At 37.8% G+C, this 12,757-nt stretch overlaps 1 protein-coding gene and 1 non-coding gene across 3 annotated transcripts; both read right to left on the minus strand.

Moving 5' to 3' along the window:
- Positions 1–6,989: 6,989 nt before the first annotated feature.
- Positions 6,990–12,324, minus strand: rps27.2 (ribosomal protein S27). Of its 2 annotated transcripts, none has more exons than XM_047360645.1 (4): positions 12,245–12,324; positions 11,482–11,590; positions 11,098–11,208; positions 6,990–7,847 (listed from the first exon to the last, which is right to left on the minus strand). In XM_047360645.1, exons 1-4 carry the CDS (start codon positions 12,248–12,250, stop codon positions 7,819–7,821), a joined length of 255 nt encoding a protein of 84 aa, XP_047216601.1. In that variant the 5' UTR covers positions 12,251–12,324; the 3' UTR covers positions 6,990–7,818. The 2 variants fall into 2 exon arrangements, with proteins under 2 accessions (XP_047216601.1, XP_047216602.1); XM_047360646.1 differs by lacking the exon at positions 12,245–12,324 and adding an exon at positions 11,941–11,959.
- Positions 11,267–11,398, minus strand: LOC124866431. The gene has a single exon (XR_007037812.1). It is a non-coding gene; the product is annotated as a small nucleolar RNA SNORA13 (small nucleolar RNA).
- Positions 12,325–12,757: the final 433 nt, after the last annotated feature.

The following is a 12,757-nucleotide window of genomic DNA, read 5'->3' on the forward strand; positions in this document are numbered from 1 at the left end:
ACTTAAAACTGTGCACTTATATTTATATTATATTGTAGATATGTTTGTACTGTTTAATTTGTATTGTATTGCACCGACTACGCCAAAACAAATTCCTTGTATGTCCAAAAACGTACTTGGCAATAAAGCTTTTCTGATTCTGATTCTGATTCTGATTATGCCTCCAGGGGAAGAGCCCAGACCTACCTGACCATAAATGGGACTTTATTGGGCTTGAATGAATGCATTAGTGAATAAGCAATTAAATATAGGGAAGGAAGAAGAAGCAAGTGTCAGTGCAATAAAGCCTGCTGCTATGAATGGGGAGTTTGTTGTTATTGCTTCCACATTTATACACATTGCATAATTTGATGTTCAACCACATAAACAGTATTTTTTTTTTTCAACTGATGGAAATCTGTCCTGGAAGATAGGATCTGATCTCCTCTCCACATTCTGTAATGCAGGTTACCCTGTCCTTCACTATTACAACTGTCTGTGTCATGATTCACCCGTGTTTGAGTTTTTAGTTTCATGTCTGATTCTCTGCACTTACCTGTTTATGTTCTATAGTTGCAGCTATTTTAGTTCATTCATGGTGGATTAGGGTTTTGCTTCATTCATGTGTTTTTAATATTTCTGTTACTTCCCTGGACACTAGATGTGTGATCAGTCTTCGCACATATCTATGTTAATTAGCCTCCCCTCCTTCAGTTGATCTGTATTCTCCCTGCCACCAGCTGCTGCTCATCTAACCTGATTAGCTCCTCTTGTTAATTGGTCATTTCTCCACCCTGCCACTATAGTTAAACTCTCTGGCTTTCATTGCTCTCCACTGGACCCTGCTGCTAACGACATGCTCCATGTCCGTCGCCACTGTGATCCTGATTGTCATGCCTAGCCTGTCCAAGACTGTTTACTGCCTCTGTTCCATGTCCTTCCTCTGCCTGTAAGTCTACCAGTTTATGTTATTGAAAGACGATTTCACTCACCATGTGGCTCCCACTGCCTTGTCTGCACATTGCTCCACTAACAAATCAGCACTCTATGACAGTCTGACTCTGATCGATTGTTTTGGTCATGTCTGGCCCCCTTGGTTAACCGAGAATCACTGTGACCTTTTTTATAAAGTTGTTTATATATCTTTAAGACCACTTTTCTGTCAGAAACTGACAAAATACTAACATCTTTCAGTCTGAGACATTACTCTTTGCCACAGCCAAATCAAGAAGCTTGCCTGCAATTATTAAAACAAGCACCATGTTCAGACACTCTTAGTCAGTCGAAGGAACAGCCTGTGTTCTGTCTGATCCCCTTTCATCTACTCATTTGCTTTGACACAGTGCTTTGGAAAAGTATTCATACCCCTGTGGACTTTATCACAACCACAAACTTGGATGTATTTCATTGGGATTTTATGTGATAGACAAACACAAAAATGTAATAATGTAAAGGGAAAGGGAAACAATACGTTTTAAAGTTTTGTTTAAAACTAAAAATCTGAAAAGTGAGGCAAATTTTCATTCAATCTGCTGTACTCTGTTACCCCTAAAGACAATCCAGAGCAACAAATTGCATCAATAAGGTACCTATTTGGGTGTAAGTTAATCAGTTTAAATGAATCAAATGTCAAAGCTGCAGATCTATGACTGGTACTTTGTGATCAGGAAAGGAAAAAAGTTTGACCACATCAGATCCTTGTGACTCTTCAAACATCTGCTCATAAATGTTCCTTCACACGCAGAGACGTTCATTGCGTTCAGGCTATTTAAGCCACATTATTTGGAATAATTAATGCAGGAAATAGCCACGGCAGGGAATGATTCATTTCAGGCTCTGGCAAACTGACATGACAAATTGTGTCCGCCCGGTCACCAGACTTTTAATGCTCACGGCTGTTCAAGGGAAGTATCCATCACAGTGACCCTGAGTCCAGCAGAAGGGTGTGTGTGTGTGTGTGTGTGTTGTTAAGCTAATGTTTATTAATTTATCAACTGTGTGACTGTGGAAAAAAAAGGGACAGCTTCTTTGTAAGATTATATTCAGCAGGACATATTCACCCCAGGGCACTGAGATTTCCAGTTTCACCTTTTACAGCCATAAAGTATTTTTCTGTGACATGTTGTGCAGAGCGACAATAAGGGATTTCTAGTTTCTTTGTAATAGTTATAGTAAAAAGAGTTGTTTCACACTGCAGACACTGTTTAATGTAGAATAATTTAGGAAAACACAAATTTTAAGTATAATTTCCAAAAAAGTGTGTAAAATGGAAATATTTACTTTTAATAAATAAAGAATATATTTTATAGACAGTCAAATTGATTGTCCATCATGTCAACACAAAGCACCAAATGCCATTATGTAAAAATCTAAGTGTTTTTACTTAATGTTAAATTTCAGCTGCTCATTTGCTCATGGTTTTGTTTTCTAAATTTAAATGTTTGAGTTTGGTATTCTTAATCGTAAAAATGTCTTGCCTTTTAATTTGAGAACATTTATTCAGTTGGGAAAACATCTCAAACATTTTTTTTTAAATCACCAGCGCCATAATAGTTTTCAACTCTAACCATTTTGATCCAATAAATATGAACAGTGGTGTGTTTCTTGCATAAATGCCGCTCTGTGTGAGTCCCTACTTCTGCTTTGCCCCAAACCAATCATAATTAAGAAGTTCATCAAAGCTCTTGGATGGACTAAAATGTCTTACACTCTGTGACATATACAGATAACTCCTCATTGATAGTTCATGTAAAAAAGCAATGAATGAAAAAATCTGTTCGAAACGCAACTCACAGAGGTTATATTTTGCTTGTGCGACCTTCTCTCCCTTCTAATGCCTCATCGGGTGACTGCCCATATCAGTATTGCTACTGAATATAACTCTTATTTCATTTTAAGTAAACTATTATAAGTTGATGAGAGGAAATTTGAATTAATGATCTTAATTCACTCTAAGATTTAGACAGTCTTCAAAATGGGGATATGAGAACTAGCCTTTCAAGTAAGGCCATGTGTTGATCTTCATGAACCAGGAAATGGCTCCATGAAAATAGCTGCTCAACTAGACTTACCCATATCTAAAGTGAAAGCAATCATTCAAAATGTCTGAGCAATAGTATAAAAAGTTTTAAACAACTGGAGTTGGGACAAACTGGGCTGGATGAGGACTCAAGTTCATCTTGGCACCAACGAATAAAAGCTGACAGTAAAATCATGGTGCTGCAATTATTGACATATGCTATCTATTTGATTACTATTAAGATTAATAATGAGATTGTTGTCTACAGAATGGGTTTTACACGAAGAACATTTTTTGTAAATGAAGATTTTTGATCTGCTTGGTGAATGATTCTTCATGCCCATGTGTTAACCTGTGACATCTTCCTCCCCCGGACGATGCTGACAGGTGTCTCTTCTGTGCTGAAGCTTGATATAATGGAGATATGGTGTCAGCCGGACCCTCCCCACCAGCATTCACCACAGTTATTTATAATGTGTAATGACTCTGTCTTTGGTGAAGAGGAGGCTTGAACAGTGTGTTCAGATGAATGTACTCTTCACTTTGGTTCCATACAAGGTTTTTTCCTCCCAGCGTGGGAGTTTGCCCAGTTGGACTCTGTCAGAGGGGAGATATTTAGCTCTAACCTTGATCAATTGTTGCTGGATTCACAGAACCTACATTCTACACCATCTTTTCATTTTCTGCTTCTTGATTTTTCTCTCTCTCAATAGCTCTCTTTCATGCAGGGAAAAGAAAGCATGCAGCTTACATCAGCACTGAAAAAACTCAATTCTCTCTTCTTCAGATTTCTTTGCCCTTCACCATTGATCCTTTCATGCCATTTTTTGCTCTACTCTGCCTGTGACACACACTGGCCCTGACACATAACTCAGATTATCACCACCAGCTTGCTCTGCTGAACATCCAGAGAAGAGAATATAACATGGATAAATGCCACTAATACAAGCAAGTAAGCATCAAATTAAATTATATTCGGGGGTAAATTATAATGCTAATAAATGTTTTATTCAGCAATTGAAAAACTAAACAAACACATACATTTTAAACTTAATGCAGACAAAAACAGATGTCATAATTATTTGGCCTATTTGTCTTCTAGGGGCTTCAATGGCAGTAAAGTGGAGCTGCAGTCATTAGTTTAGCGCCCTCTAGTGACAACGTTTTATACTTAGCAGCATCAACACTCTTTATAATCTGTGGTTTAAGAAGATTCATTGTTCTGTCCCGCTGCCTTTCACCGCCTGCAGCTGTGTACAGATGTTGGGAGTCTGTTTTCAGGAAAGGTTTGAGCCAGCTGCTTCAGCTGTACTCTCCATCTGAGACCCTGTCAGGGTCAGCCTTCTCTTCTTCTGTAGCTGCTCACTGATGTCCAATAGATGCTTGCGTGCCTGCAGGCCACCTGATGTCAGCGCTGACCAGATCAGGCCCTTCGTAATGGTGTGCTCAGACCTCGGGGTGTCTGAAGCATGCAAATGTCTCTCCAGCACCTTGGTATTCACACAGACCAGATCTGAGTTTATTCTTCTCATTTGGAGATTTTAATCTGCTCTCTCTGGATTGCAACTAAGCACATTCATCCTCAGGGTTTAGATACTTGAACAGGTTTTGCAGACACAACATGTATGGAACAATGTTTCTCCTATAAGAGAGAAACACAAGCTAAAACATCTCTTTTGGCAGTTTAATCAAATTAATCAACAATAAATCAAGCACGCTAGCTGTACACAAAATAAAATGGCTTCAAAAAGTCTAAAATCATGAAAATACTTGTTTCAAGCTTTTTAAGGTTTTCCTGTCTTTGTTCCCCATTTCCAGTTATTTAAGTATTAACACTGAATACCTGTCTAAATGAACTAAAAAGCTGATGAAGGCATGCATTTATGCTTTCTTTGAGAATATTTACAGAGCTAACAAAATGCAAGAAATGCGATTCTTTGTCTGAACTAATATAAGGTTATTTGTTAAAAACTCTGCTTCAATGTTCCTGAATGAAAGAAATATCTACATAAATATTGTTTCTTTTAAATTAAATCTAATAAAGGAAATCTGTGTGAGGATGAATGCACTTTAATTTTGGGAGTCAGTGTTTCATTTTAGATATGTCAATCAATACAAGAACCTAATTTTTTGCCTTTTTACAGGCTTGCTGTCCTGGCAGCACATGACTAACTGCCATAATTAAAGCCTTATCCTCAGCAAGAGTAACACTGAAAACTACTGCAGTCACTACAGCTATTATCTACCTAAATGGCTGGATGACATATGACAAAAATCAGTAAATATATCACAAACAATCTTAAAGACCCTTAAAGAGATTTATTTGCATTTTAGACTGCCACTTTTCCAACTTCCCGTGCCAGCTAGCTGTGCTGCAGTGTTAAAACTGGCACCAGCTTGAAGATTTGGTTTCAGCCGCTTTATATTTTGAAGGGTTTCTCTACAATCCGTTTTGTTCATCTCCACAGACTTTTCCAGGCTCCAATTTCCTGGATTTTTCCAAACGATGCATAATAATAATAAATTAGTTATTATTAGTAATAATAAATAATTAAGTTACCAGCTTTTCATGAGCCCATTGTTTTAACCACAAGATTATACTCTTCTTCGATACAGCACAAGGTAATTCTAATGCATTATGTTCATCATTACAAGTAAAATAGACAAGTTACTTAAATTTAAGCAAAGAAAAAAAACAACAGCCTCTATTTGACTAAAAAAACATTTTAGGATGATACTTCTCTATCAAAGTAACAGAAAAACCCTATCTGTTTAACCAGCTTAATTTCTTGAATTCTGGGTATTAGGAAACGTAATGCAGAATTAAGTATGGAAGCCCCCATGTTTTGTTTTCTCCATGCTCATTATCTATCTATCTATCTTTATTTTTATATACACACACACACAGATGCATGTCAATCAGAATATCAAAGAAAAGTCAACTTATTTCAGTAATTTAGGTCAATCTATTCATTCCTCTTCTCCATGGCCCAGATGTTTCTCATAAATCGGGGTCAGAAGGAATCAAACAGTTGTAGTCCATCTCATGGATACATCGGACTGTGATGGCTCTTGAAGGTCTTACTCTGGCTGGGGTCCACGCCTTTAGAATTTATGCAAAACTCTGCAATGCTTCAACCTGCTCTCAAGGCTGCATTTATTGTTACTTGTGCATCCGTTTTCTAAAACATTTTTCCTTCCACTCAACTTTCCGTTAATACACTTCAGTGCAGGACTTTGTGAGCAGCAATGACCAGTCAAGACTGTCTGCTAGCCAGGTATCAAAGTCAGTAGTCTTCCCCATGACTGTGGAGGGAACATTTATGCATTAGAAATCCCTTTTTTGATCTGATGCAATATTCTACTTTAGTGAAGACCTGCATTTTGGCTTCTTTTTTTTTTGTTGCAATCCACAAGCTAAAGAGAAATACACACTTCAGATGTTACTTTAATTGTAATAAATATATATATATAATGTATAGGTTTCCCTTTTATAATTGGATTTCTCAAGTAAATTAACATTTTGAATGTACTCTAATTTATTGAGATGTACCTGTACTTATTCAGACCTGGAAAAATACCAAAAGTTAATTTAATACTTTTAAGACTACATGGAAGTCTGATTTTACTTCAGTCCTCTTCCAGATCAGTGCTGCAAATTATGGAAATCTATTTTCTTGTCCTTGTTTAAAATTGCTTTTGAGTTACTGCATCATTCAGACACCAGAGGGGAGGGCATATTGTTATAAAATAGGCAGTTTCCCAGGGCAGCATTGGAAAGGGGACTCAACAGGGTGAAATCATTCATGCGAGAACCGCTACTGCTTATTGGTCAGACCTTTGTTGAATTTTTAATGCACTTGACAGCAAATGGTTAAATGGGCAATTAACTAGGCAAAAAAAAAAAAAAATCTGAAAAACTTTTCACAATGGCTGCTGATGAATGTATTTGATACAAATCCTGTGTTAGTCACTCAGTAAATAACACCAGTCACTTTTCCCATGATTTTATTCACAAGTTGTGTCCACACAACACAAGCAAGCCACAAGAAGCATAAGAAACAATGAAATTATCATTGAATCATTTGCCCCTTCAGATGATTTAGTGTTCACCCGAAAGGCATTACAGATGGCCAACAACCCCCCAAACTTCAGAAGAAAGGTGCTTCAAATATTCACATTCCTTCCTAACTCAATTCATCCCACTTAATTCCCACAGGAGGCTTGAATGCTCAACCTTACAGCGAAACTCCTCATTTTTATTTAACATATCACCTCTGGGTGCGGCATTTCCTTAAACAATCCTCAGCGTGATGAAGACTGGTCTTACAGTCTTCACTGCGGACTTGCATAAAAGCAAAGCTAATCTGTAGCTTCGGCCTCAGATTTTCCATTTTCATAGACACACCGTTAGTGTTTTCAAAAAGGATCTGCATTAATCCATTTTGTTAAGTAGCAAAACCTCATATCTAAACATCAATTTCCTATAAATTAGTGGCTTAAAGCAATGAATCCTGATCCAGAGCTTCAAATTAAATACACCTCATCGATGAGGGGGTGTGGGATTCAAGAACTGCCAAAGGTTAAAGAGCAACAAACAGGATGACAAATGTGACATGATTTAATCACAAGAACCCCAGGTTTATTTAGAGATAAAAAATCAGAAGGTATTAGATGTTTAAGGGATTCCAGTCAGGCCAGTCACTTCAGCAGGACTCATCCCTGTTGTCATTTTCCTTTTCCCCAAGTTACATATTTGCCAGTGTCACCTGATGTCCATCAAGTTCTCCTTCTCAACTGTGCAGCCAGGTTTGGTCAGACTAGTGCTGTTTTCTCCTGAAAGAGCATCCTGAAAGAACAGGAAAGAGGGGGGAAATTAGTCAAATAATCCATTTCAGTTTGAAACAGAGTGATAACCGAAGTAGGCATACAAGTATGAGAGAGATGACTCACTGGAAGGGCATAACAAGTGCTAACTGCTACGATCTGCCTTTTTCTATAGAGTGAATCACTCCCAAACAAGCATGATTCTGGTGCCAAAGGTTGAGGCTGCACCCATACAAATCAGTGAGAGGCTGTTAGTTACCAGGGCAGCGGAGCCCATGATAGAGTGGGAGAGAGTGTCAGTAAAAACAAACCTTGACCCTCAGCTCATTCACTAACAAACTGATTCGTCACTTTTTCTACTGGTTCAAGAGTCATGCAGCCCTTTCTACACTTTAGTTTTACAAATTAAACCAACCGCTCTTGAGCTGGAAGATGTAACAGAAGGAAAACTGGAGTAAAAAGGTTTGCGCTTGCAGTTGATTGTGCAGAAATGGATCAATGATGATGAATTCCTCACACCCTGAATTCGATCGACACCCTGTTCATGGAGAATATCATGAAAGGGCAACACAGAGGCAAAGGTGTAGAGGTTAACCAGAGACATGTTGCAACACAAACACACATGTTGAACAAACAACATCGTGAGGATGGAAAATGGGTGTGCTGAACAAGCTTAACTAACCAGACACCAGTGGATGTAATAAAACGCAACCACCCAAACAAACTGCTTCCTTGTGTGACATCACAGAAAAAAAAAAAAAAAACCCCAAATGAAATCAGTTAAGATATCAAGAAGAGAAATATGGACCTCCACAAGTCTGGTTCATCTTTAGATACAATTTCCAGATGTCTGAAGTTTCCACGTAGCAGTGAGCATTTATTGTATCGTTTATAGTTATTGTGAACACTTTTTTATTAAGAGTTTCGAATTATTGCGACAATGATAATCTCCAATTCATAATGTCTGAAAACTCCAGAAACGGATATATATATATATATATATACCGTATTTTCCGCACTATAAGGTGCACTTAAAAACCATTAATTTTCTCATAAAATGACAGTGCGCCTTGTAATCCGGAGCGCCTTATATATGGATCAATTGGTTAATTGGTTAATCCATACTGGTTGTACACGGCGCTCTGTCAAAATGTTTCAGTACGACTGGTAAACTACAAAGCCGCACCGCTTACAGCATTACGACTACCGTAGTCAGGGGCGTCGCCGAAGTAATAGCGGTAAACACCTGTACTGTGCTTACTCCTAGTCCAACACCACTTGTGTGTGTATAACGACCCCAAAATTGCACCTTTCAAGAGACACGCTTACGATGCTGAGTTCAAACTCAAGGCTGTCAGCTACGCAGTCGAACATGGGAATAGAGCAGCAGCGAGAGAATTCAACAGTTAACGCTACTATATTGTGAATGTACTAACGTTTGATTTAGTGCATCAAACTGTTTCTTTTACGTGTTTATTGAATCAGGGAAAAGTTCCCTTTCATGTTTTAACTAACGTTTGATTTCAACTTCAACTTCATAGACTCCAATGCATTCCTAACGTGCGGTTGGCTCTATTCAATAGGATTCTATGTAGAGGAGACCTTACCATGAGAGTGAATGGAGTTATCAGAACGCTGGTTTGTAGTGTATTAATAAAGTTTGACTGACTGACTTATCTGACTGTTTTGTTGACATTGTCTTTAGCACAGCTCCATCTAGTGGATGCATAACGCAACCCCAGTCAAACGTTTGACTGCAGTAGCTTCTATTCTATGCGCCTTATAATCTGGTGCGCCCTATAAATGAAAAAGGTTCTAAAATAGGCCATTCATTGAAGGTGCGCCTTATAATCCGGTGCGCCATATAGTGCGGAAAATACGGAATTGCAATTTTACAAAGTTTCTCCACTGTTTGTTCCATGAGAGCATTAATAAATTAAACAATCTAGTTAAATGCAGTTACTGTGTGCAGTTTAGTGATGAAAATTTATGTGACTGGTGTCATCAAGAAGCCTATTTTAAATGGGTGTGTTTTTCAAGAGCAGTTTTTGTGTGTGTGGCGCTATGACTGCTGTGACATGTAGTCACAGCCATAAAGTTACATAAAAACGAATAGTTTTGCATCTTCACTTTCCTTATTATCACAACATATTGTGAGAAAATTTGAAGTCCCTACAGCCCACCGCTTGTTCCACTTTCATTTGTTCAAACGATTTTATATTCAACACCACAGGTTTTCCAATCCTGCCCCAGAGATGGGACAGAAATTCAAATAATTTTGGTAACCCTAACTGACCTAAAATAGGAAAAGTTTGGTCTGATTTAAAGTCAGACAGTAAGAAAAAATATATGTTCTCCATCTTTTCATTCAGAATACATAAACTTCTGGGTTCAACCATATATGCAATAGACATTGAGCACCGAAGGACTCCTGGTTTCCTTTGCCCAAAGAAATGTGTTGACATCTGATGACTGTGGGATGTCACCCTGCATGCAACCTAAGCCCTCTAGGACTTTATTGGAGAACAGGACAGAGACAAATAAGAACGTAAAAGTGTTCCTCAGTTCCATACATTTACATGCAGACATCTATTTAGATTAAAAAAAATCTGATGTGTAACTTAAGAGATGGACAATATTATATTGTGTTGTTAACCGCATATTGGGGAAGAAATCCCAGAAACCGACGGTATGATTAGGATAGTTGCTGTTCCAGCATCAATAAATACGTTTATATTCCAAAACACAAGACACACAGTCACTCTGTAATGTTTAGCAGCACAGTTTCACTGCTAATTGTTATTGGTGTGTTGAAGCACCCTATGTGATAATGAGTTAGATTTCTTTTTACAGTAATATTAGTGCTTTTATGGTTCTGACTATATGCAGAGCACTAAAAAAAAAATTACTAAAAACAATACCTTTATTGTTACTGTAATAAATCCTACAAACACCTTGATAACATTTTAGATCTAGATCACTCATCACTGAGGTAAACCCTTCAGAGGAGAGGCCTTTCAAACACACTGTCCAGCTCTTGCAAAAACAAATCTTCTTTGTTGGGAACACGCTGCCCTCTATTTCAGAAACAACCAGGGAGGTGTTACATAATGCAAACATATAAACAAGTGCTATGATCGAGCGAAAAGAGAAATAAACACCCTGCTACATTTTAAATATGTATCTGTGCGTCTCAAATAGTTGGTGTGTGAACATAAAGTGCCAGAGTGAAGAGGATTTTCCAGGAACAGAGCTTGCGGCTGTCTCTTTACCTTCTGTCAGGCGAGCTTTCCCTCCCGTCGGCTGGCACAGGACCGTGGAGCAGCCGACACACAGCACTACTGTCTGAGCATGGCTGAATACTGTGGTGATTTTGTAGCAACCTGCAAAATGCACACCAAAAAACACTAAGAAACACATCACATGAATGTCTGATTACTGGTGTGTCCCTGCAGCTGTTTGTGTAAATGATTCAAGTGAAATCTCATTCGTATACAGCCACAAGAGTCACTTTCTGCCTTATTTGACACCCCGATCACTACAGATTCAGAGAAAGGGCAACACATAAAGGCAAAACGTATTCAGATTGTTAAATAAACCTCCTACAGATTACAGATTATCTTAAATCTGACACTAATTTATAGATTAACACACACCTGGACATTTGACATCCATGAAATAGGAGTTAGGACTCTGTACCAGCCGTTTCTTCTTGTGTCTCCTCTTCTCCTCCTCAGGACTGCAGTGCAACAAATCTTTTGCAAGCTGGAAAAGAAAAACTGCATAATTTAGTGGGAAATCACATAAGATTTACTATATATGCAATAGCCGTCATTTTATTATTATTTTATCATTTCAGTATAAGTGGAAATGTACGACAAAACGCTTTTATAACAGGATGATTACAGCAAAGGTTGTGATCTGATTATAGGTTTCACTTTAAGGAACCATGACAGAAGGAAATCAAGAAGTGTTTAGAAATATGAGATATTTTGTTTTATAACACTAAATAAATGCACTTTTGAGAGGGGGAAAAAACTACAAAAGTTTAGCGTTTTATTTCTAAAATGTGAACACGTTAAATCCAAAAAAAGCCATCGTTTGCAAAAACATACCATGATAACGCTTTAATGTTGAACCACGGGGCGGGTTTAACCATTTTTCTAACTAAATCTGTTTTTAAAGAAGGTTTTTAAACGTGTTGTAACCGACACAAACCACTGCGTGTTGTTTCTGTCTAAAACACGTGTTTTCGCCATATTGCCTCGCTTCACATTTCCAGATTCACGTTAAAGTAACACGAAACATCAAACCAACGCATGAATAAAACGCTACTACTGACCCGAATACCGTCTTATTACAAGGTGAAACCACTCTTTATCGCATAATTATAACTTTACAGACGGTGTTTTTACTTACGGGCATGTCTGCGCGTCTCCAGCAAAGAGTCTGAAGAAGAAGAAAAAAACCCACGTTGGTCACGAACCGGAAGCTGCTGGCTGATGGGAGGAGAAACAAAACATCATTACAGACCTGGAAAATACATTAAACCACATTTTAAATTACAAAAAGCAAAGGAAAGGGGCACTATTAATAATGACGACCTTTAATTAGAACGTTTTTTACTGTCTAGAATGATTTTCCTAAAAAAGAGAAAAATCCGACACCTGAAAATACTGATAAACCAAAAATAAAATATATATTAATTCCGTTTGTAAGGGAAGAGAAAAAATCCTAATCAGCTGATATTATTTCATTTGTTTCTTTATCTAGAGTGTAGAGTTATTTATTTTATTTAATATAATAAAATGAATTCAAGTGTAAAACAAGGTTTTAGCAAAAAGAGTGACTCGGTTCTTGTTGCCTGCAGGGGCGCCGTCTTTTGTTACTTGAACTCTTCCGGCTGAGGCAGAGACTGACCCCAAACCCAGA

Source organism: Girardinichthys multiradiatus, chromosome 3 (assembly GCF_021462225.1).
Source record: "Girardinichthys multiradiatus isolate DD_20200921_A chromosome 3, DD_fGirMul_XY1, whole genome shotgun sequence".
Lineage (NCBI taxonomy): Eukaryota > Metazoa > Chordata > Actinopteri > Cyprinodontiformes > Goodeidae > Girardinichthys > Girardinichthys multiradiatus.

Excerpts from the sequence above, each read along its gene's own strand:
- rps27.2 (XM_047360645.1), bottom strand. Across the intron at positions 11,209-11,481 it reads CATGGATGTCAAATGTCCAG|GTTGCTACAAAATCACCACA; the intron begins GTGTGTGTTAAT and ends TGCATTTTGCAG. Across the intron at positions 7,848-11,097 it reads GAAAGCTCGCCTGACAGAAG|GATGCTCTTTCAGGAGAAAA; the intron begins GTAAAGAGACAG and ends CTGTTCTTTCAG.